The sequence below is a fragment of the Bos indicus genome, chromosome 23, assembly GCF_029378745.1.
Source record: "Bos indicus isolate NIAB-ARS_2022 breed Sahiwal x Tharparkar chromosome 23, NIAB-ARS_B.indTharparkar_mat_pri_1.0, whole genome shotgun sequence".
Classification (NCBI taxonomy): Eukaryota; Metazoa; Chordata; class Mammalia; order Artiodactyla; family Bovidae; genus Bos; species Bos indicus.
This window is the reverse complement of record NC_091782.1, coordinates 12,808,506-12,836,222: the sequence shown is the minus strand read 5'-3', so window position 1 is coordinate 12,836,222 and position 27,717 is coordinate 12,808,506. Positions and strand designations below refer to the sequence as shown.

The following is a 27,717-nucleotide window of genomic DNA, read 5'->3' as shown; positions in this document are numbered from 1 at the left end:
CATCAACCCCTGAGGGACGGGAAAGAGAAAAGCCTAAATCCCCCTGGCTCGGCTCCAGACGGCTGCGAGAAGGAGCAGCCCCCTGGGGGCTCCCACGAAAGCACCATATGGATACAAGACTTGTGAATGCTGAGGCTGAGAAAAGCAAACAGGGAGGAGACACCCAAGCTGTCTGTCCCTAGAGTGTGGCGGGGCAGAAGGATGGGGGATATCTGGGAACACCCAAAATGACAGAGGCTGTCCTTTAGCCAGGAAGCCTCTTGCTCCTTGGTGAGTATGAAGGCAGGACCTCAGGCACTGACTTGGCAGCGTCACAGAAAACAAGGGCGTGGGAGCCTCATGGGGATGTTGAGTTCAGCGTCATGTACGAGTGAGGCTGCCTCTAAATCAGCGGTGCTCAAACTCGGTATTCTCAGGTTTTACGCTCTTTAAGATCACTGAGGATCCTAAACAGCTTTTGTTTCTGTGGGAGATAGACGTGTATATGTGTGTGTGTGTGTATTTATATACCTTATTATTAGAAATTAAAACAGAGATGTTTAAATATTTAGTAAGAAATATTTACACACTCAGTCGTGTCCGACTCTTTGCGACCCCATGGACTGTAGCCTACCAGGCTCCTCCCTCCATGGGATTCTCCAGGCAAGAGTACTGGAGTGGGTTGCCATTTCCTTCTCCAGGGGATCTTCCCAACCCAGGGATTGAACCCGGGTCTCCGACATTCCAGGCAGATGCTTTAACCTCTGAGCCACCAGGGAAGCCCAAGTTTAAAATGTTATATTAATATCAATAAATGTGTACGGAAACTATATTCCAGAAAAAAATGATTGGGAAGAGTGGCACTGTTTTCCCTGTTTGCAAAGCTCAGCACCCAGCTTACACAAGGCAGAGAGTCTCCTGCCCACATGTGCATTCAGCATGTGCTATCACGTGTCATAGCTTCTGGAAGACTTCTCAGGACACTTGCAAGAGAATGAGAATGAAAAAGGCAAATAACTGTTCAGAATTATGAAAATAACTGACCTTGTAGACCCTCTGAAAGGGTCATGGAGATCCCTCAAGTCCCTATACTTTGAGAACTGCTCTCTGGAACATGCTGATCTGGTAAAACTATATACTTAATTCTTACAATTTTTCAGAAAGAGAATAAACAAATTCCTTTTGTAACAGCTCTCTCATTCCTTTCTGAGGACAGGGGTAGTCTTTTTTATCTACCTGGAACAGTGCCCAGTAGTGACCAGAATATACACAGGTGTATAATAAGCTACTCTAAAAAGCAGCCAAGAGGAAGACAGAAGTTATGCATTTTGTGCTGCCTTGCAAGGTAAATGACTAGGAGGGAAAAAGCCCAGCATGCCACATCTTCCAGGGGCATATCCGTGAAGCTCTTGACACCCTCTTGACGTAGCTTTATTCCTGCTAGAAAGCTCAAATTCACACTTTTCTTAAACTGTGAGTATACAGATACACACACCTGATTTGAGGAGGAGAAATGTCAGAAGTGTCAAGAATTCAGAGTACATTTTCCGCAACTCCTACCTTCCCCACAACCATCCAATCGCTCATTTCCTGAGTGTCAGGAATTTCAGTGGTACATTCTGGGAACCATGACACCTGCTCACAGGCACTGGGCTACAAACAAAAGAGAGGCAAGTAAGTCAGGTAAGGCAGACCCTCAGGGCCAAGCCCCAGCTCACCAGGGCTTTCCCCAAAACGATCAAGAGGGGCTCAGAGTGAGAAGTGTCCAGGAAACTGAGGCCAACGGCAGTGTCAGACCTAAAAACGGAGCCAGACTTCTGAAGTTCAGCTTCTAAAGGCCAGGGCCAATTCTGGTTTGAATTCTAAGAAACTTCTCCAACTTTCAAAGTTTCTTTCATTTGTTCCAGTATTATTTGATGAACACCTACTGTGGACTAAAAGCTCAGTACACAGAGGTAAAAAGACATAGTCTTTAACTCAGGTGGCCTATAGTCAGAGCAGTGGGGACAGAGAGAAGAATATAAGTCTATAAGGTAATTACATCAGGAAGACAGTGCAATAAGCCTCACTTACTGATGCCTTTTATTGCAAGACACAGTAGAAACTGGCTTCTCTAGTGCTGCTTCCTCTTAATTTTTCAGTCACTTTCCTTACCAAGCTAAAACTGTGGTTTTCATCCTGGCCACACTAAGATTATCTGTAGACCTTTTAAAAAGTACTGATGCCTGGGCCCCACCCTCAGAATATATGATTCTGTTGGTCTCAGAGGGATTGGGTATAAGGACATTTTTTTAGAGGTCGCCAGGTGATTCTAATGTGCATCCAGAACTAAGTTCACAGGGCTGAGGAGACAACGATTATAAAACCTAACTAGGTGGCTAACCTGCATTGGCAGCTCCACATTTTCCCTCCAAGCAAGTGTGGAGAAGAGATTCAGCATTGCGAATTGAAGCAATGAGATTAAAGGTAATATTACATGCTCTGAAAGGCATAAAATGGTATCTCAATGCAAGGTCTTGAGGGCAAGCCAACTACCATCAACAGAGAAAAAGTTTAAAAGAAAAATTACTGAAAACTTTGTCAATGAATCTAGCAGTGAATCATGGCTTCTCCTCCTGGTCAAATCCAGTCCCTTTAGGTATAAAAGTTGTGAATTATAACCTGTAAAAAGAAGCCCATACACAATATGGATGCTCCTTTGGAGAGGAACAGCAGATTCAACCTCCCCCGGAAGTGTGAACATCACAGCTACCTACAAAGTGAGCTCTGTCTAAAGCTCCACACCTTACACTCCGTATTCCTGGACAGCGGTGCCACTGGAGCATTCTCCATGCGGTGACTCCAGGAGTCGGATGTTCACCTCAGGCCGCCCAGACCAACTACCTTAAAGGGGTGGGGCTTCCCTGATGCTCCGGTGGTTAAGACGCTGTGCTTCCACTGTAGGGGGCACAGGTTCAATTCCTAGTTGGGAAACTAAGATCCCACATGAGCTGGCATGGTCAAAAATAAGCAAACAATTAAATTTTAAAACAAAAACAAAAAACAACCACAACCACACACACACAAAAAGAAGTGGCCACCAACAAATAGTTGAGGCCAACTCTTAACCAAAAGATTATCTTTAAGGAAAAAAAGTGAATTATGGTAAATGGTGATTAAGTCAGTCTTGCCTCAAAAAAATTATTCATGGAATTCCCTGGTGGTCTAGTGGTTAAGACTTGGAGCTTTCATTGGCATAGCCAGGGTTTAATCCCCAGTCAGGGAACTAAGATCTCACAAGCTATGTGACAAGGCCAAAAAACCCCCTTTTTCTTCAACAGCCTGTCTCTATTAAAAACAGATTTTATGAGCCAATTTCAGATTCCAAGTTTAGCAAAGTTCTAATTCTGCCCCATTGAGAGGGTAGGGACTTTTCACTCACTTTAGATAAATGAGGACATGGAAAGTACCAAGGAATTTGGAGGTAGAAACCTACATCTAGCCCCAATTATAAATATTTGCCTATTTTGCATTGTTGAGTCTCCGTACAACTACAAGGCAACACAGCAGGACCACTCTCAGAATCCAGCAACTCCTGGTTTGTTAGCGTCTTACTCTGACACTTTATTAGGCTTTTATCATGCACAGGTTCACAGAACTTCTTTGCTGAACTGGAACATCAGGGAGACAAATAAAATATCAATTTTACAGAGTTCAGAGCAACATCTGAAGCTCAACTTACACCAACTGTATAGGCTAGGCATTTGTGTTTTACCTTCTCTAGTTTCAACTCTATAATGGTAACATTTTACCATTATTTTTAGGTACTTTTATTATACCCACTTCAAATCCTCTGTGGACTAAGGTAGGGCATAAGTAAATGAATAAAAATAAAATCTCAACATTATCTATGCCATCAAAAGGGAATCTCTTTAGATATTCAGGATTAAAACAAACTCACACCCAAGGAGATAAGCAGAATAAACCCACAAGAGAAAAGCTATTTGGCATAAACAAACACCTATTTAATATCAGGATATCATAAACCTGAGGAGGTGCAAGGACCTTGGCGGGCACCTGATCTTTTACTCACACAGTAGGAGAGTGGCCCTCATTTGGCTCACATGAATCCTTTCAGCAGAGGGCGCTCACTACCTCCTTAGGCATGTTCATCACTGGTGAAAAACTGTTATCTATTTATACAAGTTCTTTGTGAGAGACACACTCTGCCTTTCTGTATCTTCTACCCACTGGTCTTAGACCCAGTCTTATATGAAGCAACAGGAAACAAATCCATATCCCACCGTATCTCCCCCAGGCTCCTCTTTTCCATTTTGGACACCCCCATATCTTCCATGTAAGTAGTTCCAATCCCCACCAACCACCCTGATCATACTGCCTCTGGGGACTTCTGGTTTGTTAATACGGTTTCATAAAGACATAAATGGCCTTCCATCTCCTCGCTACACAGGTACCTCTGGCTCATCTCGCCAGTTCACATTCAGCTCTTGGTCAAAGCCTTGCAGTGTCAGACCCAAGCCTCGTCGACCTTTCTGATTAGAGGCCTCAACGATGTCCTTCCGACCCTGGCTGTATTTACCCAATCCTTCACCTTCCTTGAAGCCCATCTTGGCCTGAAAAAGAGAAGTAAATGGTGCATTTATATGAGCAAACAGAAGTGGAGCACTTACATAAATAAGACATTTATTCAGTCTTTCTACTGTGTCAGACACTGTATTAAATTGAGAAATACAAACGAGTAAGGCCTAAAGTTTTCCTTCTAGCCTAATAACTGCAATTTGATTGTGAGCCCCGTGGCTGTCTATTCTGGAGGTGAAAGTCTAGGGCAACCAGAAGTTGGATAAATGAGAAGGACCTCATAGCTGTAATTAAAGGCACCAAGAGTACATAATGAATCTCACTGGACATTTGCACAACTACCCTTCCAGCTAATTTGTCTGATTAAGTGAGAAGTAAATCTAGAGCAGAGCTGATAAAGAGAACATAATTTAAAATGGAACTGCTTCCAGCGGCAACTTCTAAACCTTACCCTTAACCAGTCAAATGGCCTTACTAAGGAAGGACAATGAGGGCTTGTAGGAGCCCACTTAATCAAGAGATTAATTGAAAAATCACTTCATGTAAAACTGAGGTACGGAAGGTACTGTAAGACTGGACAGAAACATCTTTTTAAATGTCACAACTAACTAAAAAGCTTACACTAACCTCTAGAGTCCTGGGCCCAGTTACATATCCCTAAAACCAGAGACCCCAAACCCACATACCTTTGTCTAATAAAAGAACTCCAACCTAAAGACCTGTTTCCTCTAGAGGCCTGTATTTCCTGTGGAAGGGGCACTGCAGGCTCAGCAGCTGGATGAAATTCCTACAGTAGCCACAAACCTTTCCCCAGGTCGGAGTCTGAGTCACCAACCCTCCCATCTCCCACTTTCCCGAAGTTTTTGGCCCCCAAATCAGAATCCTGACTACGACTTCAGAAGTGGCAGTTCTCATTCTCAAATGACTCCAACAGAAAATGGAGACGTCAACTATATTTGTGAAGCTAGACAGAAGACAAACTTGGATTTCCCTGACCTTTGCACATATACTGAAGTCTGGTAAGAGAAGTATGCAAGTCTTTTCTTCCACCTTCCTCCTGTGGTATATCAACAGGGTACCAAAGCTGGAAAGGAAAACTGGGCCCTCCTTTGGAAGTTAACACAGAAGACAGCTCTACTCCCATTTAGGAACCTGGGAGTGAGCAGGATTTTAGTCTTTTTTTTTTTTTTTTTAAGATCACTCACTAGAGCAAAAATCTCAGCATGAAGCCTCCTTATCCACCAACACACATCTGTGTGCTCACATCTGCTCATAAGAACTCACTACTAAGGAGACCAAAGGCTGCCCCAGCTCTGGACAGGAGAAGCAGGCCTGAACAGCCGCTTCCCAGGGATGATTCAATGTGATACATGTATCAGGAAGGGGTCACGCCCTCTCTACTGAACTACAGCAGCTGGGAAGCAGAGGGAAAACTTACGCCCTCGCTTTGCTGCTTCTCCTACCAACAGTTTCCCTCCTCTCATTCTGCTGGTAGAGCTTTAGAAACCCAACCCAAGTGCTGACATACCATGAGCTTCTGGGACACACTGTTATACATGGAGTAGCGGGAGGAAGTTCCCTCCACAAGAGAGTCTGCTTTGAATGCATCGTCGAAAGAGTCCGAGCTGCGTTGCTTCCCCTCAGTCTCGCTGTCAGACCCACTAAGGCTGGTAGCAGATGCTAGAAAAGAAAAAAAGAAAATGTTTTAGTGTGTTTATGGCACAATATAGCCTCTAAAAGTTCAAGTTTCATTTATACACCTAGTGTTCGGTATATGCATTGCACACACACAGTTCATTAAGTGACCCAGGTCAAATGTATTCTCTCCCTCGTCTAAACTGTGTAATCTTGGGCAAGGCCACTGAAGGCTCCTAAGGGTATCTGACACACAATGGGAGTTCAAAATCCAGTTTTCCTTTCCCATCTCTTACAAAACTGGGATGATACCTTCCTCATAGAGTTGTTTGAAGATTAAGTGAAAAAATATATTTGGGAGTGCAGTGTCAAATAAAAAATTTATTAACAATATGATTATTATTTCTGCTGCTGCTATTTATTAGTTGAACATCCCTTTCTAAACACTGATACCTGTTTTCATTTTCAACAATTCTATCATGGGGACTACTAGTTTGCGATTGTCTAACCTAGCTTTCTGTTTTCATGGCCCTTCAAACTTGTGGCTGAGAGGGGGGTGTCTACAGCACAGCCTCAAAGAGCTGGCTCACAGACTGAAAGTGGGGGAAGAGAAAGGAAGAAGTGAAGGGGGAGGTGGGGACAGGAAAGGAAGAGGAGGAGGAGAGAGAAGACCGGGGTCCAAGCAGCTGAACTGAGGCGGGGAATAGAGGAGCTGCAACTAAAGACTCCAGGAGGGAGCTGCCGGCCTGGGGGAGTCAAGCCATTAGCTCATTTGTTAGCAATTTTGTTGCCAAAAGACTCCAAATAAGACCCACCTCAGCAGCTACTAGAAGTGGTGGGTTACTTGTCTCCCGGCCAAAGGTGGGATAAGCCACAGTCTAGATAATCACTATAACTGCATCTTTCCTTCTCTTTGATAGATATGTGAATCTCTTAGATTTTAAGGAATTCCCTGGCAATCTAGTAGTTAGGACTCAGTGCTTTCATTGCCAGGTCCCTTAGATCCCTGGTCAGGGAACTAAGATCCAGCAAGCTGCATGGCATGGCCAAAAAAAAAGAATAAGATATCCCAACCCAATATAGTTTTATTCAAGTCGTTTCTTAGGCAAACCCACCCAAATTTGGAAATAAATTCTATCTCAAAGATCAGTTAAACAGGGGACTTCTTTGGTGGTCCAGTGGTTAAGACTCCATGCTTCCACTGCAGGGGGCGGGGGTTCGATCCCTGATCAGGGAATGCAGATCTCCCGTGGTGCACAGAGTGAGCAAAGAAAAAAAAAATCTGGTAAAACAATTTCTGCATATTACCACTGAAAATGGTATAAACCACAAGCCAGGAGGAATGCAGAACAGGAAATTACAGTGGCAGTGTTCAACCTGATCCCAAGGTTAAAGAAGCTGTACAGTGCTCAGGAGTACACAAACCTCATTAATAGGCAACTGTGTTTGTTCTTTGGTGGAATAGTAGTTAAGACTCCCTCTGCCAATGCAGGGGTCACAGGTTCAATTTCTGATCTGGGAAAATTCCAAATGGTGCCGGAAAACTAAGCCCCTTCATCCCAGAGCCTGTGCTCTGCAACGAGAGAAGCCACTGCAGGGAAAAGCCCTTGCACTGCAAGGAAGACTGGCTCCTACACGTCACAACTAGAGAAAACCTGCAAGCAGCAACGAAGATCCAGTGCAGCTCACAATAAAAATTTTTTAAAAGAATGAAGTTTTTTAGTTTCTTCAATTTATGAATATTATTCTTGCAAACATCTGGTAGTTATTAGGATATAAATGCTTGCTATTTAGACCTAAATACTAACAAACCTGTTAGGTATTTCTTTTGTTATTTTAAAGGCATAGTGAAAAAAGTTAAGGCAACACTAAGAGTGTCAAGAACCAAGAAAACTTGGGAACCTCCACTCCATGTATTGAAATGATGAGACCACCAAGAAACATTGTCAACTGGATAACAGAAGACTGAGACCATATCCATGAGCATGGCATCCTAACTTTAATGTTCTCAAAAAGGACAATAAGAATAAAATAGAATAAAATTTTTATTTCTTGTAATTACAAAAAGAGCTTTTGGAAGGCAAGATATACAAGACCAATAAAAGTGATTAGCCATACATGTGCGGTCGAGGCAGAGAGAAGATACCAAAACGATTCCTTGGAACAAGTGGGAAAAGTGAAGCCTGATTTCTATTTTTATATCACTAGAGTTTATAGTGGCTATCTTTTTATATTTCTTGATTTATGAACCATGTGAATATATTAGCTATCAAAATTTTAAATAAATGTTAAAAAAAAAACCCCTAACTTAGCAACATAGCACAATTCTTTTAAGAAAGAAAGGAGGTCCTTGAGAAGAGACGTTGACTCAAAGTCTGGCTGCTTGTGGGAAGCATTTGAGGAAAGGCACAAAAGACAGCCATTTAAAAAAAATTCTCTATACACTCAAAATGGGCTTTATACAGATATTCATAACTTGAGGATTACATTCTAATTCTAAAGCCTGTCTGCACTGATCCATCCATCTCCTTGTGAGAACACGGATTCGCAAAGGGTTGACATTCAGAGAAGAGCAAAGTCTTCCCTAGCACAAAGGCCTGACTTTCCCTTCCACAGAGCTCCAACAGCACCAGTATTCACACCATTAGCACAGCATTCATCACACTGCCTGAGAGGCAGTTGCCACATGCCACCCCACTGGACACAGTCACTCCTAGGGAGCAAAGACTGTGCCACAATTAACCTTCTATCTCTAACACTTGAACTGAGGCTTTGCATTAAAACAAATAAACTAGGTACTCACTGTAGTGAATTTAAAGAACTGACATCCAGTTGTCATCTCTGCTAAGCATCTAGTGAGTGTACAACTCCTTAGGACATTCCCTCTTACAATACCTCAAACATGTGGTGTAAGACATCCAGCCCCCAGAAATACAGGGAAGGATACATGTCATTATATATTAGGTTGGGGCAAAAGTGATTATGGTATTGGATTGTGAATTTTAAAACCATTATTAACTAGGCTCAGTTCAGTTCAGTCTCTCAGTCGTGTCCAACTCTTTGCGACCCCATGAATCGCAGCACACCAGGCCTCCCTGTCCATCACCAACTCCTGGAGTTCACCCAGACTCACGTCCATCGAGTCAGTGATGCCATCCAGCCATCTCATCCTCTGTCGTCCCCTTCTCCTCCTGCCCCCAATCCCTCCCAGCGTCAGAGTCTTTTCCAATGAGTCAACTCTTTGCATGAGGTGGCCAAAGTACTGGAGTTTCAGCTTCAGCATCATTCCTTCCAAAGAAATCCCAGGGCTGATCTCCTTCGGAATGGACTGGATGGATCTCCTTGCAGTCCAAGGGACTCTCAAGAGTTCAACACCACAGTTCAACACCACAGTTCAAAAGCATCAATTCTTCGGCGCTCAGCTTTCTTCACAGTCCAACTCTCACATCCATATGTGACCACAGGAAAAACCATAGCCTTGACTAGATGAACCTTTGTTGGCAAAGTAATGTGTCTGCTTTTGAATATGCTATATAGGTTGGTCATAACTTTCCTTCCAAGGAGTAAGCGTCTTTTAATTTCATGGCTGCAGTCACCATCTGCAGACACATCTTTATTCATCAAAATACAAACTATTACAATCAACACATTTTTGCCAATAAGAAGTAAGTTGGTTTATTCCTGTAGCATAAAAATCCATGTTTGGGGTTCAACAAACTCTTGCAAAGCATTTTCTGCCTCCCACTGGTTGTGGAAGCATTTTCCCTGCAAAAAGTCATTGAGATGCTTGAAGAAGGGGTATGGTGGATGAGGCAAAACTTGGTAGCCCAATGTGTTCAACTTTTGAATCGTTGGTTGTGTGACATATGGTCAGGTGTTGTCGTGGAGAAGCACTGGGCCCCTTCTGTTGACCAATACTGATTGCAAGCGTTGCAGTTTTCAGTGCATTTCATTGATTTGCTGAGCATACTTCTCAGATATAATGGTTTCACTGGGATTCAGAAAGCTGTAGTAGATCAGATGGGCAGCAGACCACGAAACAGTGACTATGAGATTTTTTTGGATGCAGTTTGGCTTTGGGAAGTGCTTTAGAGCTTCTCAGTCCAACCACTGAGTTGGTTATCGCTGTCATATAAAATCCATTTTTCATCATACATCACAATCTGATCAAGAAATGGTTCATTGCTGTTGCATAGAATAAGAGAAGATGACACTTCAAAATGACAATTTTTTTGATTTGCTGTCAGCTCATGAGGCACTCACTCACCGAGCTTTTGTACCTTTCCAATTTGCTTCAAATACCAAATGACCATAGAATGGTGGACGCTAGGTTCTTTGACAACTTGTGTAGTTGTAAGAGGATCAGCGTTGATGACTGTTCTCAGATGTCATTATCAATTTTCAATGGCCAGCCACTATGATCCTCATCTTCAAAGCTCGTCTCCTTTGCACAACTTCTTGAACTACCACTGCACTGTACGTTCACTAGCAGTTTCTAGGCCAAATGAGTTGTTGATGTTGCAAATTGGCGCCACTGCTTTATGACTTCAAGCTCAAGAAAATGGCTCAAATTTGCTTTTCATCTAACATCATTTCCATAGTCCAAAAAGTAAAGATAAACAGAAAGTAAAAAGACATTAGCAGGAAAAAAAAAAACAAAAAAAGGCGAGAAATGTGCATTAAAATGACGTATAATATCACATTCATTAAGAATGTATTCCAGTATCAAATGGCAAATTTCAACAATACAAAAACTGCAATTACGTTTGCACCAATCTAGTATTTGTCCAAATACACAGAGTGTGCAACATCAAGAGTGAACCGTAATGTTGTATCAGCATAGGTTCATCAATTTTAACAAATACAGCACTCCAGAGACAGATGTTGCTAATGGAGGAGGCTGTACACACAGGGGCAGGGGTGTAGGAGGTCCCTTTCTACTTTCAATTTTGTTGTGAAACAAACGCTCTAAAAAAAATAAAATGAAGTCTTAAAAAAATTTTTTAAGGTTCAACAAACAATTTAAGCATGAAGATGGAAGATCTATATCCTAACAGAGAACTGTGTCCCCTTGGACTACTCTTTAGCACCCTGTACCAAGGCCAAAAAAGGACACCTTATACTGTTTAATACATCAGGCAACAACTTTGGTTCAGGACCTGTTTTTATAAACGGTCCATGTTGTATACAATGGAGTACTATCCAAAAGTATCAGTCCTACTCCCAGAGAGCTTAAAAATCCAACAGCTAAGATAAATATGCGTTTTTCAGTATATATGACGTTCTGCAAAAGAAAAACAGGTCAGCATGTGTGAAAAAATCAGAATAAACTTAAAACCAAAATTCTGGCTTCTGAGGAGGAATGTTGGCTGAGACAATCCCTGAATGAGAGGCACCAAATTGGCCTTCATACTCTTAAGGTGACCCTCCAATTCCCTCAACAAGGAGCCGATGTGCTTACATGGGCCAATGTGGCACACATCACAGAGTGCTACTCAGAAGGACAGACCCAGAACGTTAACAATGAGTAACCATGGAAACTGAGAGGTATGGTGATATTTATTTTCTGTCTTGCCTTTCCTGCATTTTCTGTGTGAGAAATAAGAATATATTAGTTTCAAAATTAGGGTTTAAGAAAGAAAAAAAAACGATAAAGAAATAAAGTCTCATTCAATAAGCCTTGTGCAGAATTTGTTTCCAGAGTAATCTTCAGAGGACAGCAGATATGAGGGAAAAGACCTGAGTAGCTCAAGACTAAGCCTGGGCCTCTCATCGCCCATGCAGAGGAGAGATGTGCGCTCAACAGAGCTCCCACGCGCTGAAGAGCTGTGCTTCCCAAGGTGCAGCGTCTTTCTCCTCAGTTGCTCCTGACTCTAACCTGTACTGCTCAGTAGGGGGCAGCTCCCTGGGCACAGCCCTAAAGTTTCTCAGGGAAGCCCAGGGATCCTGCCACCGGACTAGCCTAGAACTTAGCATGTTACATCAGTTGTTATTTCTTTCACCAGCTATCTGAAGACTCACACATCTGTCTATACAAAGGTTAGGAAAGCTTGGTATCCTTCTCACAGGACAATGTGCCCTTGATCCAGCTCTAGGGAGCTGCCAGGCTGTTAGGTTTGCTTAAGGATCCATCAGTGGGCACCCATCAAAAATATGATTACCATTCCTGGGCATGTAGGGTTGCTGCCACCGTCAGATCCCAGAGAGAGAGAGATCTTTTGTTTTGTCTTCGTAACATTTTTGGACCAAAATGACAGAGAGAACCAAATGTGGGTGCGAGGCTCACTGGGCAAATCCTTGGTGGCTCAGGTGCAATACTCCTGGACTGGACTCTTACACAAAGATCTTTCCACTCCATTCCTCTTTCCAAGGTGTCACCAAGAGTACAGCTGTCCCGCCCAGGGTCTGAGAATGAGGCTGATGGGAGCTAAAATATCCGACTAGGCTTTTCTTTGTGAGATGGAGAAGTGTGCTGGATTAGCAGATAAGCCTTATTTCTCCATTTCACGTGCTATTTAAAGCCTGTTCTTAGCCTGACACCATTGAAGCCAAGTGCCCTGGAACAGTCTTGATGGCCACAGACTGCCACGGCCACTCTTTTCAGATGAAAAGAAGACACCTGTCTCTGCTGCAGCAAGAGCTAAAGAGAAAGTTTAGCCTCCCAAGACTGATAAGAATTAGCAAATATTGAGCAGACAATCTTATAATGAGGATATAAATTAACAGGAGTAATAAGGTTGGTCTATTAAAATCATGAGTTTCATTAAGAACTTGCCAAAGCTGGGTGGCATTCCCATTTACACCCCAGGAGCTTCCCTTCTAAAACCTACCGGAGAGCCCAGCTACTGACAGAATTGTTCACAATAGAACAGTAGGTCAAACACGTCAGGATTAAAAACGAGAGTGACCACACACAAGGCGGGGCAGTGCTGACCATGAACGGCCACGGCGAGCAGCACACAGACGCAGGAGAATAAACTACGCGCTGCAATAAACACCACATCCTGCCCAACCACTGCTGCGGAGCACACTCATTCCTGTTTAGAGACTCAATTTCTCCTTCATGCCGGACAAATGGTAACTCGTTAGAGCAATTTAAACAGATACCGATAAAGGAAGTTTTTGATTAAGGCCATGAATCTGGGCTGACAGGAAAACGACGGTGTTTCAGGGAAAAGAGCCTATTTAGGGAAGAATTAAAACCTGGTGGAGAGAAGGCACTTTCGGCTGAAGGAGCCCGGCGACTTCCAGAGCAACACGCTGTGGGAAGGCTGGGAGCCCACACGGGATGTGCAGCTGAGGAGAAAAGGAAATCGTCTCGGGGTCTAGACCAACCTATCCTGTGACAAACAACCAAAAAGAACAAAATGACTGCCATCTGCCGCTCCTTGCTTAATTTCCAAGAGTATATTTAGGCTTGAAAATGCCTTCAAACCCCTCTTAAAATACTCAAAAGAACACACGATGACCCAGTGGCCATGACAACATCCCTTTTCTTCTTTAGTCTGGTCAGATGTCAGTCTCAGACTGGCAATGCAGCTACCCTGTCAATAATGCAAAATAAACAAACTGATTAAACTAAATAGACCTATTAATGAGTCACCACATTGATCTAGCAAAGGAAGCACAAACAAGGCCCAGACAGACAGACACAGCAACTACTCATGTTTTGTTTTTCTATCTGCACTCCCTAAAGAGCATTTTTCAATCATCTATTCAACAGTGTGTCCAGGTAGCAGTGGCTGGAGAGGAAACACATCTGCTTTAATGCAGTGTGCTGAGCAGCAAAGTCACACAGAGCTCTCAGCAGATATGCAGTTTCTGGGGAGACAGAAAACTACCAGAGCACACTGTCCAGGGGATGCCTGAGAGAAGTCACCACAGAAGGAGATGACAGGGACGCAAGGCACTTAATGAAATGATCCTCTGCAGACTGGAGGAGGGGTGGCACAATCAAAGAGGTGAAGCATTTTAAGGCTCTTAGAAAAGATACCCCTGTTGCCTTCCATCAGTTCTATTCAGTAAATATTTTAGTTCAGTTCAGTCGCTCAGTCATGTCCGACTCTTTGTGACCCCATGAACTGCAGCATGCCAGGCCTCCCTGTCCATCACCAACTCCCGGAGTTTACTCAAATTCATGTCCACTGAGTCGGTGATGCCATCCAACCATCTCATCCTCTGTCGTCCCCACTTACTGTGCCATTTATTCCATGCCAGGCATGGGGCTTCAGGGGGAGGGGCACAGACAGCAGTCTTGCTGATGAAGACACCAGACCCTCATCCTCAGAGCCTTCTGTGGAGCAGCTGCTGCTGCTGCTAAGTCCCTTCAGTCGTGTCCGACTCTGTGCGACCCCATAGACGGCAGCCCACCAGGCTCCCCCGTCCCTGGGATTCTTCAGGCAAGAACACTGGAGTGGGTTGCCATTTCCTCCTCCAATGCATGAAAGTGAAAAGTGAAAGTGAAGTCGCTCAGTCGTGTCTGACTCTTAGCGACCCCATGGACTGCAGCCCACCAGGCTCCTCCGTCCACCGGATTCTCCAGGCAAGAGTACTGGAGTGGGTGCCATTGCCTTCTCCCTCTGTGGAGCTGCCCCTTCCTAAAACTAGCTGACCCAGGAAGTTAACAGTGTTTGCCTCTGCCTCATTTTTCTGCCAATCAAAGGGACCAAACAGCCTATTGCCAGACATATACAATGTACTGGCCACCTCTAGATTTCCATTCTGTACACACAACAGGAACAGTCAAACCTGACTGAGTCATATGGTACTACTTCTGAAAAGGTTAAAGCCATTTGCCAGAATTAAGGGGAGTTTGTGGGAGAATGGGAGGGAGGGGGGATAATCTCCACAGTTACATTTTTAAAAGCTTGAAATTTAAATTAGACTGGTTCCCTTGAAAGAGTCTTAAGTATACACCTTTATCTCCTGGGAGTCATTCTCTTGAGAGCAAATGTCCCCTGAGATTCGCTTAGGACCAGATACCTCCACCACCTAAGTATTCCCCTAGGCACACACTCCCCTTCTCCCTTGCAGGCCATTTCTCCTGCTCAAGACTGAAGATTCTACCTTCAAGTTGCTCAAATCCCAGGTGATAAGCAAAATTCCCTTCCTCAACACTTGCCAGAACCGACTCACCCAATATATTTTTGCCTTCCCAAATTAGCAACCTCAATGACATAAACCCTTTCCCACCCACCCTAAAATCCATTGTGACAACTTTAAAGCCGCACCTATCCCCACACAGAAGGTTATAAGAAGAGTCTCTTATCTAGCGGGGATCATGGCCACACCAAATGCTTCATTAGCTGTCTGCAAGGTCTGTCAAGTTCCTCCCTTCTGGACCAGCAATTCAGTACACCTGATGAGTTACCGCCCTTCAATTAGCCAGCCTCTTGAGAATAAACTGTATTTTTTTCTATCACCCTCAAGGGAATGCTTTACACTATCTCAGTCACCAATCAGTCACCAAATTTCATTCCAATTTACCACTGATCCAGCACAGGATACAAAATCCAAAACTGCTGGGGGTATTGGGTGTCCAAAACGTCATATCCACCCAGCACTGGGAACATGGCATTTGGAAACAGGGTCTCTACAGATGTAATCAAATTAAGATGAGGTCATACTGGATTAGGGTGGGCCCTCATCCAATGACTGCTATCCCTCCTAAGAAAAGGGAAATTTGAACACAGACACACACAGAGGCAAAGACTGGAGTTATGCTGCTGCAAGAACACCAGGAATCGCCAGCAACTAGCAGAAATGAAGACAGGCAGGGCAGGATTCTTTCTTAAAGCCTTGGGAGGCAGCATGGCCCTGCTGTAACCTTCGTTTTAGACTTCTAGCTTCCAGAAGTCTGGAGAATATATTTCTGTTGTTTTAAGCTACGTAGTTCACGGTACTGTTAGGAAATTAATACAGCTGGCAATTCAAAGAAAATGCAAACAGAGCTACTTCTAATTGTTTGGTATTTCAGGCAAGCTCCAAGACAGAAAGCTCCACAGAAAGCACCTGTGGAAACTGTGAACATCTGTCACCCTAGAAAATAAGCAAAGTAAAATGCTAGGTTCAACCAGATCAGTGAAATCCTTAAAGCTTAATGCAAACAGCGAACACAGGGATGCTCCAATTCCTTCGGGTGTTTCTGACCATAACTGCCAAGGGAACTGAGAAAACAGAATGCGAAAACCTGAGGGAAATTAAGCCAGATCACCACAGCAAAGAGTCCAGCCCTGTGAAAGAGCCCCTGGATCACTAACAGCTGAGAGCAAGGGGCACTCAAGGCTCACCACTATGTCTACCTGGCTGAAGGCAGCAAAGAGTGCCACTCACTGGAGGACCACAACAGAACCAAGGCCGCCTGTAGAAAGGCCAGCATTTTAGTTACAACACATTCCCAACCCCCAACAGGAGAATGGCAAAAGAGAAAGTCTACAGCCGATACATCTCGGTAGAATTTGCCGAATTTTCCTCATGGGGCAGTGGGCTATATTCTGCCCAACTGAGGCATCAGGGATTCAAGCAGCCAGATGGTCAGTGGTCTCTGACCAGAGGCAGGCTTACCTTTTGCTGCATGATTGACAGAGGAAGGAGGCTCATCATCAGATGTGGAGCTGAGGCTCAGGGCAAGCTCAGCAACTCTTTTCTTCTGTTTCTTGAGAGGGGCAGTGCATTCTGAATCATTTCTCCTCTTCATTGTTACTGCAACCATAAATCCAGATAGTCAGCTGCCCTGGTCAGAGACACTAGGATCACAGCAGGGAATTCCAGAGAGTAAACCATTAATGGGATGAAAGCTGGCAACTCCAAACAGCTCCCAGTGCCAGTGCTTGAACAGCTTCTTCCTCAGAATGATACCCAGGAAGGCTAGCCAAGCTCTGGTTTTCAATAAGAGCTGTCAGTTTGACTGGAAAATGTGGTGCTCACCGACCCAGAGGTCTCTGGGCCACTGGTGTCAAATGCTAAAAAGTCATGGATCAACTCCACAAGCCACAAGGGAAAAAAAGGCCTTAGGTACTTGCTAGTCTATAGTTTTGATGCAACAAGGGACACGTGTGATGATAAGGTACACTGGAAATCAATCATGAAACCTAATGAATATCAACAAATATTTTCAAGGTGAAAAGACTATCCCAGAAAGGCTACTCCATCGCCATTATTATTTCACCAGGAAAATTAAAAGATTACACAGTATGATACAAATACTGGTTTTTGGTTTACTTCAGGATGTTTGAAAACATGGGAGAATTGGGAAAGTTTTTAAATGGAGTAAGGAATGGAAGCAGTGGTTGACTTGACTGAAAAAATGGAAGAGTGGGAAAGTTAGCAGGACCAGACATTATATCATAGGACTCAGGTACAAAAACAGAAATTTTAAGAACAAGAACCCGCCTCCAGAAAAAGAGAATGGAAGGAGGCGAGGCACGGTGTCACCATCATCCATGCCCATGTGTAAGCATGAGAGGCAAACATGAGGGGGGGAAATGAGATGGAATGAAGTAATAATGAGATTCCTGAAATCATTCCTCAAGGAGTGATTAAATTGAAAAACAAGAGTAGGTGAAAACAGAGTGGCTATAAGAGGACTCAGAAAAGAGAAAGTACTCAAAAATAAGAGCAAACACTTGGGTGCTCAGCTGGCCTGCAACTGCTTGGGGAAGGGGAGCTGCAGGGACACAAGAGCAGGCGAACAGCATGGGTCAGGGCAGCAGTGCTGAAATCCAAAGATATCACTGATCCCTCATGATTCAAACATGAATCACGTGTCACTTCTCTCTAGCTCAAGGATGAGCCAGCCAACCCAACACACAATCTCCTCCTTTCTAAGGAGGCAGCCTCTTAACTAGGCACAGCCAGGAGCTATCCTAAGAAGGAAGAACAGGAGAAGCTGAACAAACAGAAAACAAAACCAAGCTGAGCTACATTTAACTTTAAAGTACGGTCTTAAAAATCCGCCCCCTCCCCGCCCCCGCAACCACCACCAGCTCCAAGGCCCATAACCTAAGCAAAAAGGGCCCTCTGATTCCTAGCACGTCTGGGGGAGGCTGGAAGCACAGGAAACTCAAGAACTGTGTGAGATGGATGCAGGAAAAGGAGTGGAAATAGTGTGCGAAAGGCAGGAGATGCTGGTGCTCCGCCCCTACACATCCTAGATCTGGACCTTCCAAACCACCTCATCCAACCCTCTTTTCCTTTGCCACTGCAAGGAACTGAGGCCCGAGAGGGGAAGGCCGCGCAGCCAACCGACCACAGCTCAAGTGACCTACACATCCAAAAGAATGTGCCCTGGCAGGGAACTCTTCGACTCGCTGCTCTCCCAGGGAAGGGGTTCAGATCCCCTCTCCATCTCCCCAGGCCTGGGTTTCGCACCGCCACCCGTTATCACAAGAAGCAAGAGATGAGCTCGCGTCCCTCCCGGCCAGCCTTCTCATTTGTAGACAACGTGAGTGTGTGAAGAATATGTGCGCAGAGACGTGTGTCAGCAGCGGCTGGTGGACTGGAGACAGGGCGCGGGGGAAGAGACGAGGGATATAAGGGAGGAGGGGAGAGAGAAGGGGCGGCAAGGGTCACGACCGCCAGCGCGGGGGCCGAGGCGGCGGCGGCGGACGTGAGGATGCTGAGCCCCGCGTGCCCGCCCGCTCGCCGCCCCCCCACCCGGGGCCGCGCGTCGGCACTCACGCTGAGGGAAGAGGGCGACCTGCCAAGGAGCGGAGAGGGGGGGCGGTCAGGCCGCCGATGCCGCCGCCACCAGGCCTGGCCCAGCCGCTGCCAGAGCCGCCGCCTCCTCCCTCAGTTTCGCTTCCCCACTAGCCCGCCCCGGTCCGCGGGCCGCCTAGTCGCGCTCGGGTCCCGCCCTGCGGGCTGCGCAGCCTGATGACGTCAGGGCAGCCGGCTTCCCCCACCCCTCGCGGGCCCTGGCCCCGGGGAAGACCTGCTCGGCTTCGGGGCCGCCTCAGCCCCACCCTGCCCAGGGCCTGTCCAGGGCGCCTGCGCAGAAGACCCGACGCGGAAGGACTATAAAATCAAGAGCAACCAGGTCTCTTGTTTTCTGGCACTAGAGGACGAGAAACAAACGTGGAAAACAGAAAAGGCAAAGTGGCATCACATCAACTCCTCTCTCAATCAATTGTTTTAATTTTACAGATTAAGAACAAGTTTAGAGAGGTAAAGGATAAAATGGTTTGAAGGCACACACACCCAACCTTGTTGTTCACTGCTGTTATCTCCAACATAGAGAAACAGTGCAACCTCTACATATACTGAAGTAAAATCTGGAAGAAAGAAGGAGAGCTGTCTATGGCCTCTTACCGTATGGACACATAGGGCTTCCCTTGCCAAACTCCTCTTCTGATCTTCAGACCAATGGGGCCAGAAGTTTGCTGAGCGTCCTCGGTGTCACCTTGTTCCTGGAGTCCAAGCTTGTTCTGCTCTCCCGGGACAGGCCAATGACTGGAGACCAGGGCTTGAGGCAAGGAATACAACTTCATTCTGAGAGCTGATTGACTGAGAAGCTGACAGACTATATCTCAAAATAACTATCTTGCCAGGTTTTTTTTAATAGATCAGCTATGGGGGGGATGTGAGGAAAACAAAGTAAAAAGGCCATTGATCTTGCAAAGATCTCCTAGAATAGAGAGTCTCAGGCAGGGGATGTGTTAATTTCTCACATCTTGCCATCTACAGGTGGACAGGGCTCTGAACAAAGGCGCTTTAACAGTCAGGCAGAGGAGCAGGATTCTCTGAGGCAGGGCTTACAAGTGATTATAATAACAAAAGCAATGAAAAGCAAGTCTAAGAAACACCTCCAACTTGGAGTCAGAATGGGCCTGCAACAACTTTACACCCATAAACTCAAGTCTGACCTTCAGTTCAGTTCAGTTGCTCAGTCGTGTCCGACTTCGAGACCCCATGAATCGCAGCATGCCAGGCCTCCCTGTCCACCACCAACTCCCGGAGTTCACCCAGACTCACGTCCATCGAGTCAGTGATGCCATCCAGCCATCTCATCCTCTGTCGTCCCCTTCTCCTCCTGCCTCTAATCCCTCCCAGCATCAGAGTCTTTTCCAATGAGTCAACTCTTCGCATCAGGTGGCCAAAGTACTGGAGTTTCAGCTTCAGCATCATTCCTTCCAAAGAAATCCCAGGGCTGATCTCCTTTGGAATGGACTGGTTGGATCTCCTTGCAGTCCAAGGGACTCTCAAGAGTCTTCTCCAACACCACAGTTCAAAAGCATCAATTCTTCGGCGCTCAACCTTCTTCACAGTCCAACTCTCACATCCATACATGACCACAGGAAAAACCATAGCCTTGACTAGACGAACTTTTGTTGGCAAAGTAATGTGTCTGCTTTTGAATATGCTATCTAGGTTGGTCATCAGTTTCCTTCCAAGGAGTAATTCTTTTAATTTCATGGCTGCAGTCACCATCTGCAGTGATTTTGGAGCCCCCCAAAAATAAAGTCTGACACTGTTTCCACTCTTTCCCCATCTATTTCCCATGAAGTGATGGAACCAGATGCCATGATCTTCGTTTTCTGAATGTTGAGCTTTAAGCCAACTTTTTCACTCTCCACTTTCACTTTCATCAAGAGGCTTTTGAGTTCCTCTTCACTTTCTGCCATAAGGGTGGTGTCATCTGCATATCTGAGGTTATTGATATTTCTCCTGGCAATCTTGATTCCAGCTTGTGTTTCCTGCAGTCCAGCGTTTCTCATGATGTACTCTGCATAGAAGTTAAATAAGCAGGGTGACAATATACAGCCTTGACGTACTCCTTTTCCTATTTGGAACCAGTCTGTTGTTCCATGTCCAGTTCTAACTGTTGCTTCCTGACCTGCATACAGATTTCTCAAGAGGCAGGTCAGGTGGTCTGGTATTCCCATCTCTTTCAGAATTTTCCACAGTTTATTGTGATCCACACAGTCAAAGGCTTTGGCATAGTCAATAAAGCAGAAATAGATGTTTTTCTGGAACTCTGTTTCTGTTTCCATGATCCAGTGGATGTTGGCAATTTGATCTCTGGTTCCTCTGCCTTTTCTAAAACCAGCTTGAACATCAGGAAGTTCACGGTTCATGTATTGCTGAAGCCTGGCTTGGAGAATTTTGAGCATTACTTTACTAGCATGTGTTCTCCCATAAGCCTGCTCTTTTTTCAGTGAATGGCACTGAGGTAGGAGATGGATGGGCCCCTCGGCTGGACAGCTGGTGTTTTTCAACTGGAGTAAAATTGAAGTTTTGCTTTCCCCAGACACTCCAAGGACAGAAGCTGAGCTGTGCTGAAATAAGGAGATAAAATGACCTCTCCTGAAATCAAGGAAGACTTCCCTGTCTGCACATGGGCAGTAAGGCTCCTTAGGGGTCAAAAAGGGAGGGGGCGCCACCCCATAGTAAGTGTGGGCAAACCCCCTACAGGTTTTTGTGGTGGAATCCATATTAGCAAAAAGTTGTGCACGCATGTTGGGGAGGGTTCTAGAACAGGTCAAGTGTGGGAAAAGAAATGAGATAACGGACCAAAGATTTAAAAAAAAAAAAAATGGGAAAGGACTTCCCTGGTGGTCCAGTTGGCTAAGACTCCATGCTCCCAATGCAAGAGGCCTGAGTTGCATTTCTGGTCAGGGAACTAGGTCCCACAAGCCGCAACTAAGACTTCACAAACTGCAACGAAAACTCCTGCGTGATGCAGTGAAGACCAAAGATCTGCATGCCGCAACTAAGACCTGGTGCACCCAAATAAATAAAAATGAAATTAAATATTTTTTAAAAGATTTGTTTTTGCAAATGGAATGAAACCTTCAACAATTTTTTGAATCAAGGCAAGAATAATGCTTTTTCAAGGAATACTAGAATTCTTCCAGTATGTTTGAGTTAAAACTTCAATTGTAGTTTTTTGTTCTAAGATGAATGAATTCATCTTTGGTTAGATCAACATCTTAATCTCTTTGATTCAGTTTATTTAAGAAAGAAATGGACTGCATATCTGTGGTTCGACTTAGAAGCCATAAGATAGAAATAACTTTTGAAAGACTTCTAAAGTGTTCTAGAAATTTGCAGATTTCTCTTTCCAAAGAAATTTGACAGAATTGTATATTACAACTCTGTCTTAGAAAAGCATATCTTCCGGTTTCTTCCTTATTAATCACTTAACTGAAAATGTTTTTTTAATTTTTTAGGAAGCATTTATAACATTGACCTCATAACATTGAATTGAAAGGTTTAACTCATTCACATGATCAAAAGTATATGTCAGGTAAGCCATACATGAAAAGCAAAACTCTCATAATGTCCCAAGAGTGGATTTTCCTTTCCTTCTTTGTTTTTAAACTTTCTGTTCCAGTAAAACTTCTGCCCTTAGTTTGAAAATGTGCTTGAAGGCATATCTTTATGAAAACCAGCAAACTTCCATGTGGTACAGAAGGAATTTATATTTTGCTCTCATCTCTTTACAAAAAAAATTTTAAATGCATTTGACTCAAAGATCTGCCTCTGATAAAGTTGATGGCATTTATGACTATTGACAAAACCTCTTTTTGAGGGCTGTTAGAAAAATTTTTTTGCCAGTGCTTGTCTACGTAGAAAGATAATGAGTGATGTGAAGAGTTTCCCTTCTTATGAAAGTAGTAAAATGAGATGCTTTACCAAGCATCTCAGGGGCTCCGTCTGTGCAGAATACAAAGTTTTCTTCCCAAAAGTTTTATTTGGTAAACAATATGTTTACTTTTTTCAAAATGTTCATAGCCTTTGTAGTTTCCAAAAGGACTCACAAGATAAGAATTCTTCCTTGATGACATCAGTATGAGTACAGGATACAAAAAGAGGAAGCTGGTGACATTGAGAGCTGCATCTTGCTTAGATGCCCTTTTAGGCTGGGAAAATGTAAGATGCTCTTTCAATTTTGCTTACATTACACTTCAGTTCACATTCATTTTTACACATGCACACACACCATTTGTGTTCTAACACATTGGATAATTCAAGTAAAACAATATAATACAAGGCTGTCATCATCAATTACTTTTCCTTGACATTTCATTTTAAACTGGCTTTGTGAAAAATAGCTGGCTTGAAATTCAACAATAAAAAAACTAAGATCATGGTATCTGGTCCCATCACTTCATGGCAAATATAAGGGAAAAAAGTGGAAGCAGTGGCAGATTTTATTTTCTTGGGCTCCAAAATCACTGCTCATGGTGCCTGCAGCCATGAAATTAAAAGACACTTATTCCTTGAAAGGAAAGGTATGCCACACCTAGACAGCGTATTAAAAAGCAGAGACAGCACTTTGCCAAAAAAGTCCCTATAATCAAAGCTATGGTTTTTCCAGTAGTCATGTACAGATGTGAGAGTCGGACTGTAAGGAAGGTTGAGTGCAGAGCTGATGCTTTCGAACTGTGGTGCTAGAGAAGATGTGATAGTCCCTTAGACAGCAAGGAAATCAAACCAGTCAATCCTAAAGGAAATCAACCCTGACTATTCATTGGAAGGACTGATTCTGAAACTAAATTCCAATATGTTGGCCACTGATGCAAAGAGCCGACTTACTGGAAAAGACCCTGACCCTTTCTGTGAGAAAGACTGAAGGCAAAAGGAGAAGAGGGTTACAGAGGATGAGATGGCTGGATGGCATCACTAATTCAATGGACATGAACTTGGGCAAACTCCGGGAGATGGTGAGGGACAGGGAAGTCTGGCATGCAGCAGTCCATGGGGTGGGATAGTTGGACAGGACTTAGTGACTGAACAATTGAAAACAATATAAACACATTGTTTTTATGAACCATTTGAAGTAAATTATATAGGCATGATACCTCTTGATCCCTAAATACTTAAGTGTTTATGTCACAAGAATAAGGATATTCTCTTCCTTAACCATAGTATAATTATCAAAATCAGGAAGTTAACACTGATACGATATTTTAATCTCCAGATCTTATTTATATTTCACCAATTGTCCCATAATGTACTTTGTAGTAAATAATTTTTTGGATAAATGAGTAAAGAAAATGTGGTATATTAGAGAACAAACTTATCATTGCTAGGGGGAAGGGATAGTTAGGGAGTTTGGGATGGACATGTACACACTGTTATATTTAAAATGGATAACCAACAAACACCTACTATATAGAACATGAAACTGTGTACAAAGTTATGTAGCAGCCTGGATGGGAGGGGGGTTTAGGGAAGAATGGATACATGTATGTGATGGCTGAGTCCCTTTGCTGTTCACCTGAAAATATCACAACATTGTTAATCGGCTGTACCCCAAATCAAAATAAAAAGTTAAAAAAAAAAAGATAGAAAATGTGGTATTTACTTACATAATGGGATAAAGAAATCCTGTCATTTGCAGCAACATAGGTATAACTAGAAGGCGTCATGCTAAGTGAAATAAGCCAGATAGACAAAGAGAAATACTATATGGTATTACTTATATCAGGAATCTGGGGGTTGGGGGGCGGTCGATCTCATGGAAACACAGAGTAGAAAAGTGATTGCCAGGGGCTGGGAGGTGTGGGGTGGGGAATATAAGCAGAGGTTGGCAAAAGTGTACGCAAACTGCCATTTTTAATATGATAAGGTCCGGGGATCTAATGTATAACATGGTGACTATAGTTGATAATATTATATTGTATAATTGAAATCTGCCAAAACAGTAAAACTAAAATTTTTTCACCAAAAATAAGAGGGTAAATATATGAGGGGACAGATGTGTTAATTTCATGGGGAGGGCAACTCATTCACAATGCACACATAAATCATCACACTGCACACTTTAAATAGCTGAAATTTAATTTGTCAATGATACCTCAATAAGCTGGAAATTTTTTTCTGGTCCAGGGACCTACCCAGTATCATACATCAAATTATGTAATGTCTCTTTAGTTCTCTTTAATATGGAACAGTTTCTAAAAGTTTCTAGTTTATAACCTTGACATTTTTTAAAAGCTGTTTCGTGAAATGCCCCCAAATTGCTATATAATGTTTCCTCATGATTAAACTGGAATCATGTACTCTTGGCAAGGATAGTATAGAAATGATATTGTGTTCCTCTTATGGCAGGGGAGGGGCATGATGTCTCTCTGTACCATTACTAGTGACAGTAATGTTGACCACCTGTTCAGCTGTTTAAGGGGGTGTCTAAGTTTCTGTACCATGACATTACTATTTCTTCATTTTCCATTAACAAGTATTTTGAAACTATCTGCATGTTCTGTTCCTCATCAAACCTTTACCAACAAGTTTTAGCTTTTGAGGATGACTCCTGCCCAAATCAATTTTCACTGTATAATCTACTAAATGGTAGCCTTCTAACTCCATCATTCTTTCTGACTTCAATGGTCGGCATTCTATTGTAAGTTTTCCTCCTCCCTAATGTATGCATGTATATATGTATGTGGTTATAATAGCATTAGATCATTATACATTACTATTGTTATTTATTTTAATGCTCCAAGTGACATTTTTGAAAGAATTTTTGTATGGTTTTTAAATAAATTGCTTTTATGAACCTATAGATAAACAAGTAATTTGTGTGTTAAGTAAAATGATGTTCAAGAAATATGTATAGTAAGTTGTAGAAGATGGCAAGTTTTACACTTTATCTGGTTTCATCACCGTTAATGACTTTTAATCCTCAGACGAAGATTATACAGTAGTAGCTCAAAAATTGAGAGATTGGTTCAAGACGGCAGAGTAGAAGGACACGTACCCACCTCTTCTCATGGGAGCAGTGAAATCACAACTGCTGAACAACCATCAACAGGAAGATGCTGGAACCCACCAAAAGAGATACCACACTTCCAAAAACAAAGGAGAAGCCACAGTGAGATGGCAGGAGGAGTAGGAATCCCCGGAGAATGTGACTTTGAAGGTCAGTGGGATTTGATTACAAGACTTCCACAGGACTGGAGGAAACAGAGACTCCACTCTTGGAGGGCACACACAAACTCCTGTGCACACCAGGACCCGGGGGAAAGGAGCAGTGACCCCACAGGAGACTGAGCCAGACCTACTTGCTAGTGTCAGAGGGTTTTGTTACCGAAAGCTTGGCCTCTCTATCACTGGTCCTGAATCAAATCCCAGAGACAGAGTTTTAGATGAAGTAGAAAAGGATAACTTCATTGCTTTGCCCGGCAAGGGAGGCTTCTGCTATGTCTCAACCCCAGAGGATATGATGAAGGGTTTTATAACAGTGGTTCAGAGGTGGGCTCTGTAACAAGATTAGGGTGTAAGCAGGGTTTACAGTCTCAATCTACAATCCCATGGATGGAGGAGCCTCGTAGCCTTATTAATCTCAGGTGACCATTTCCTAATCTTGATAAACTTCTCTGGTCCCTTTAAGAGAGTCCCTTGGACTACAAGGAGATCAAAAGGAGATGGACTACAGTCCATCCTAAAGGAAATCAACCCTGAATATTCATTGGAAGGACTGATGCTGAACCTGAAGCTCCAATACTTTGGCCACCTGATGTGAAGAGCCGACTCATTGGAAAAGACCCTGATGCTGGGAAAGATGGAAGGCACGAGGAGAAGGGGATGACAGAGGATGAGATGGTTGGATGGCATCACCAAATCAATGGACATGAGTTTGAGCAAGCTCCTGGAGATGGTGAAGAACAGGGAAGCCTGGTGTGCTGCAGTCCATGGGGTCGCAGAGTAGGACAAGACTGAGCAAGTGAACAGCAACAATCTCAGGTAGTCATTTCCTAGTCTTGATACGCTTCTCTGGTCCTTTAATCTTGACTAGGGTGGTTTCTTGGCTGCCCTATTTTTTTTTAATTAAATATTTATTTATTTTTAGCTGGGTCTTCATTGCTGTGTACAGGCCTTCTCTAGTTTCAGTGTGCTGGCTTCTCATTACGGTGGTTTCAACTCCAGAAGATGGTGAAGGACAAGGAAACCTGGTGTGCTGCAGTCCCTGGGGTAGCAAAAGTTGGACATGACTGAGTGAACAACAACAATTCTTGTTGAGGAGCACAGGCTCTAGGGCATGAGGGCTTTCAGTTCAGTTCAGTCGCTCAGCCGTGTCTGACCCTTTGCGACCCCATGAATCGCAGAACACCAGGCCTCCCTGTCCATCACCAACTCCTGGAGTTCACTCAGACTCACATCCATCGAGTCAGTGATGCCATCCAGCCATCTCATCCTCTGTCGTCCCCTTCTCCTCCTGCCCCCAATCCCTCCCAGCATCAGAGTCTTTTCCAATGAGTCAACTCTTCGCATCAGGTGGCCAAAGTACTGGAGTTTCAGCTTCAGCATCATTCCTTCCAAAGAAATCCCAGGGCTGATCTCCTTCAGAATGGACTGGTTGGATCTCCTTGCAGTCCAAGGGACTCTCAAGAGTCTTCTCCAACACCACAGTTCAAAAGCATCGATTCTTTGGCGCTCAGCCTTCTTCACAGTCCAACTCTCACATCCATACATGACCACAGGAAAAAGCATAGCCTTGACTAGACGGACCTTTGTTGGCAAAGTAATGTCTGCTTTTGAATATGCTATCTAGGTTGGTCATAACTTTCCTTCCAAGGA

At 43.8% G+C, this 27,717-nt stretch overlaps 1 protein-coding gene across 1 annotated transcript in view; it reads right to left on the bottom strand.

Annotated features, from left to right (window-relative positions):
- The window catches only part of CMTR1 (cap methyltransferase 1), a 53,584-nt gene extending 34,546 nt beyond the window's left edge, over positions 1–19,038 (bottom strand). The window contains exons 1-5 of the mRNA XM_019985954.2: positions 18,871–19,038; positions 16,756–16,893; positions 6,086–6,237; positions 4,434–4,592; positions 1,540–1,632 (exon numbers count right to left, since the gene is read on the bottom strand). Of these exons, the coding sequence (XP_019841513.1) occupies positions 1,540–1,632; positions 4,434–4,592; positions 6,086–6,237; positions 16,756–16,888 (537 nt within the window). The 5' untranslated portion in view covers positions 16,889–16,893; positions 18,871–19,038. The remainder of the gene's footprint in view (positions 1–1,539; positions 1,633–4,433; positions 4,593–6,085; positions 6,238–16,755; positions 16,894–18,870) is intronic.
- Positions 19,039–27,717: the final 8,679 nt, after the last annotated feature.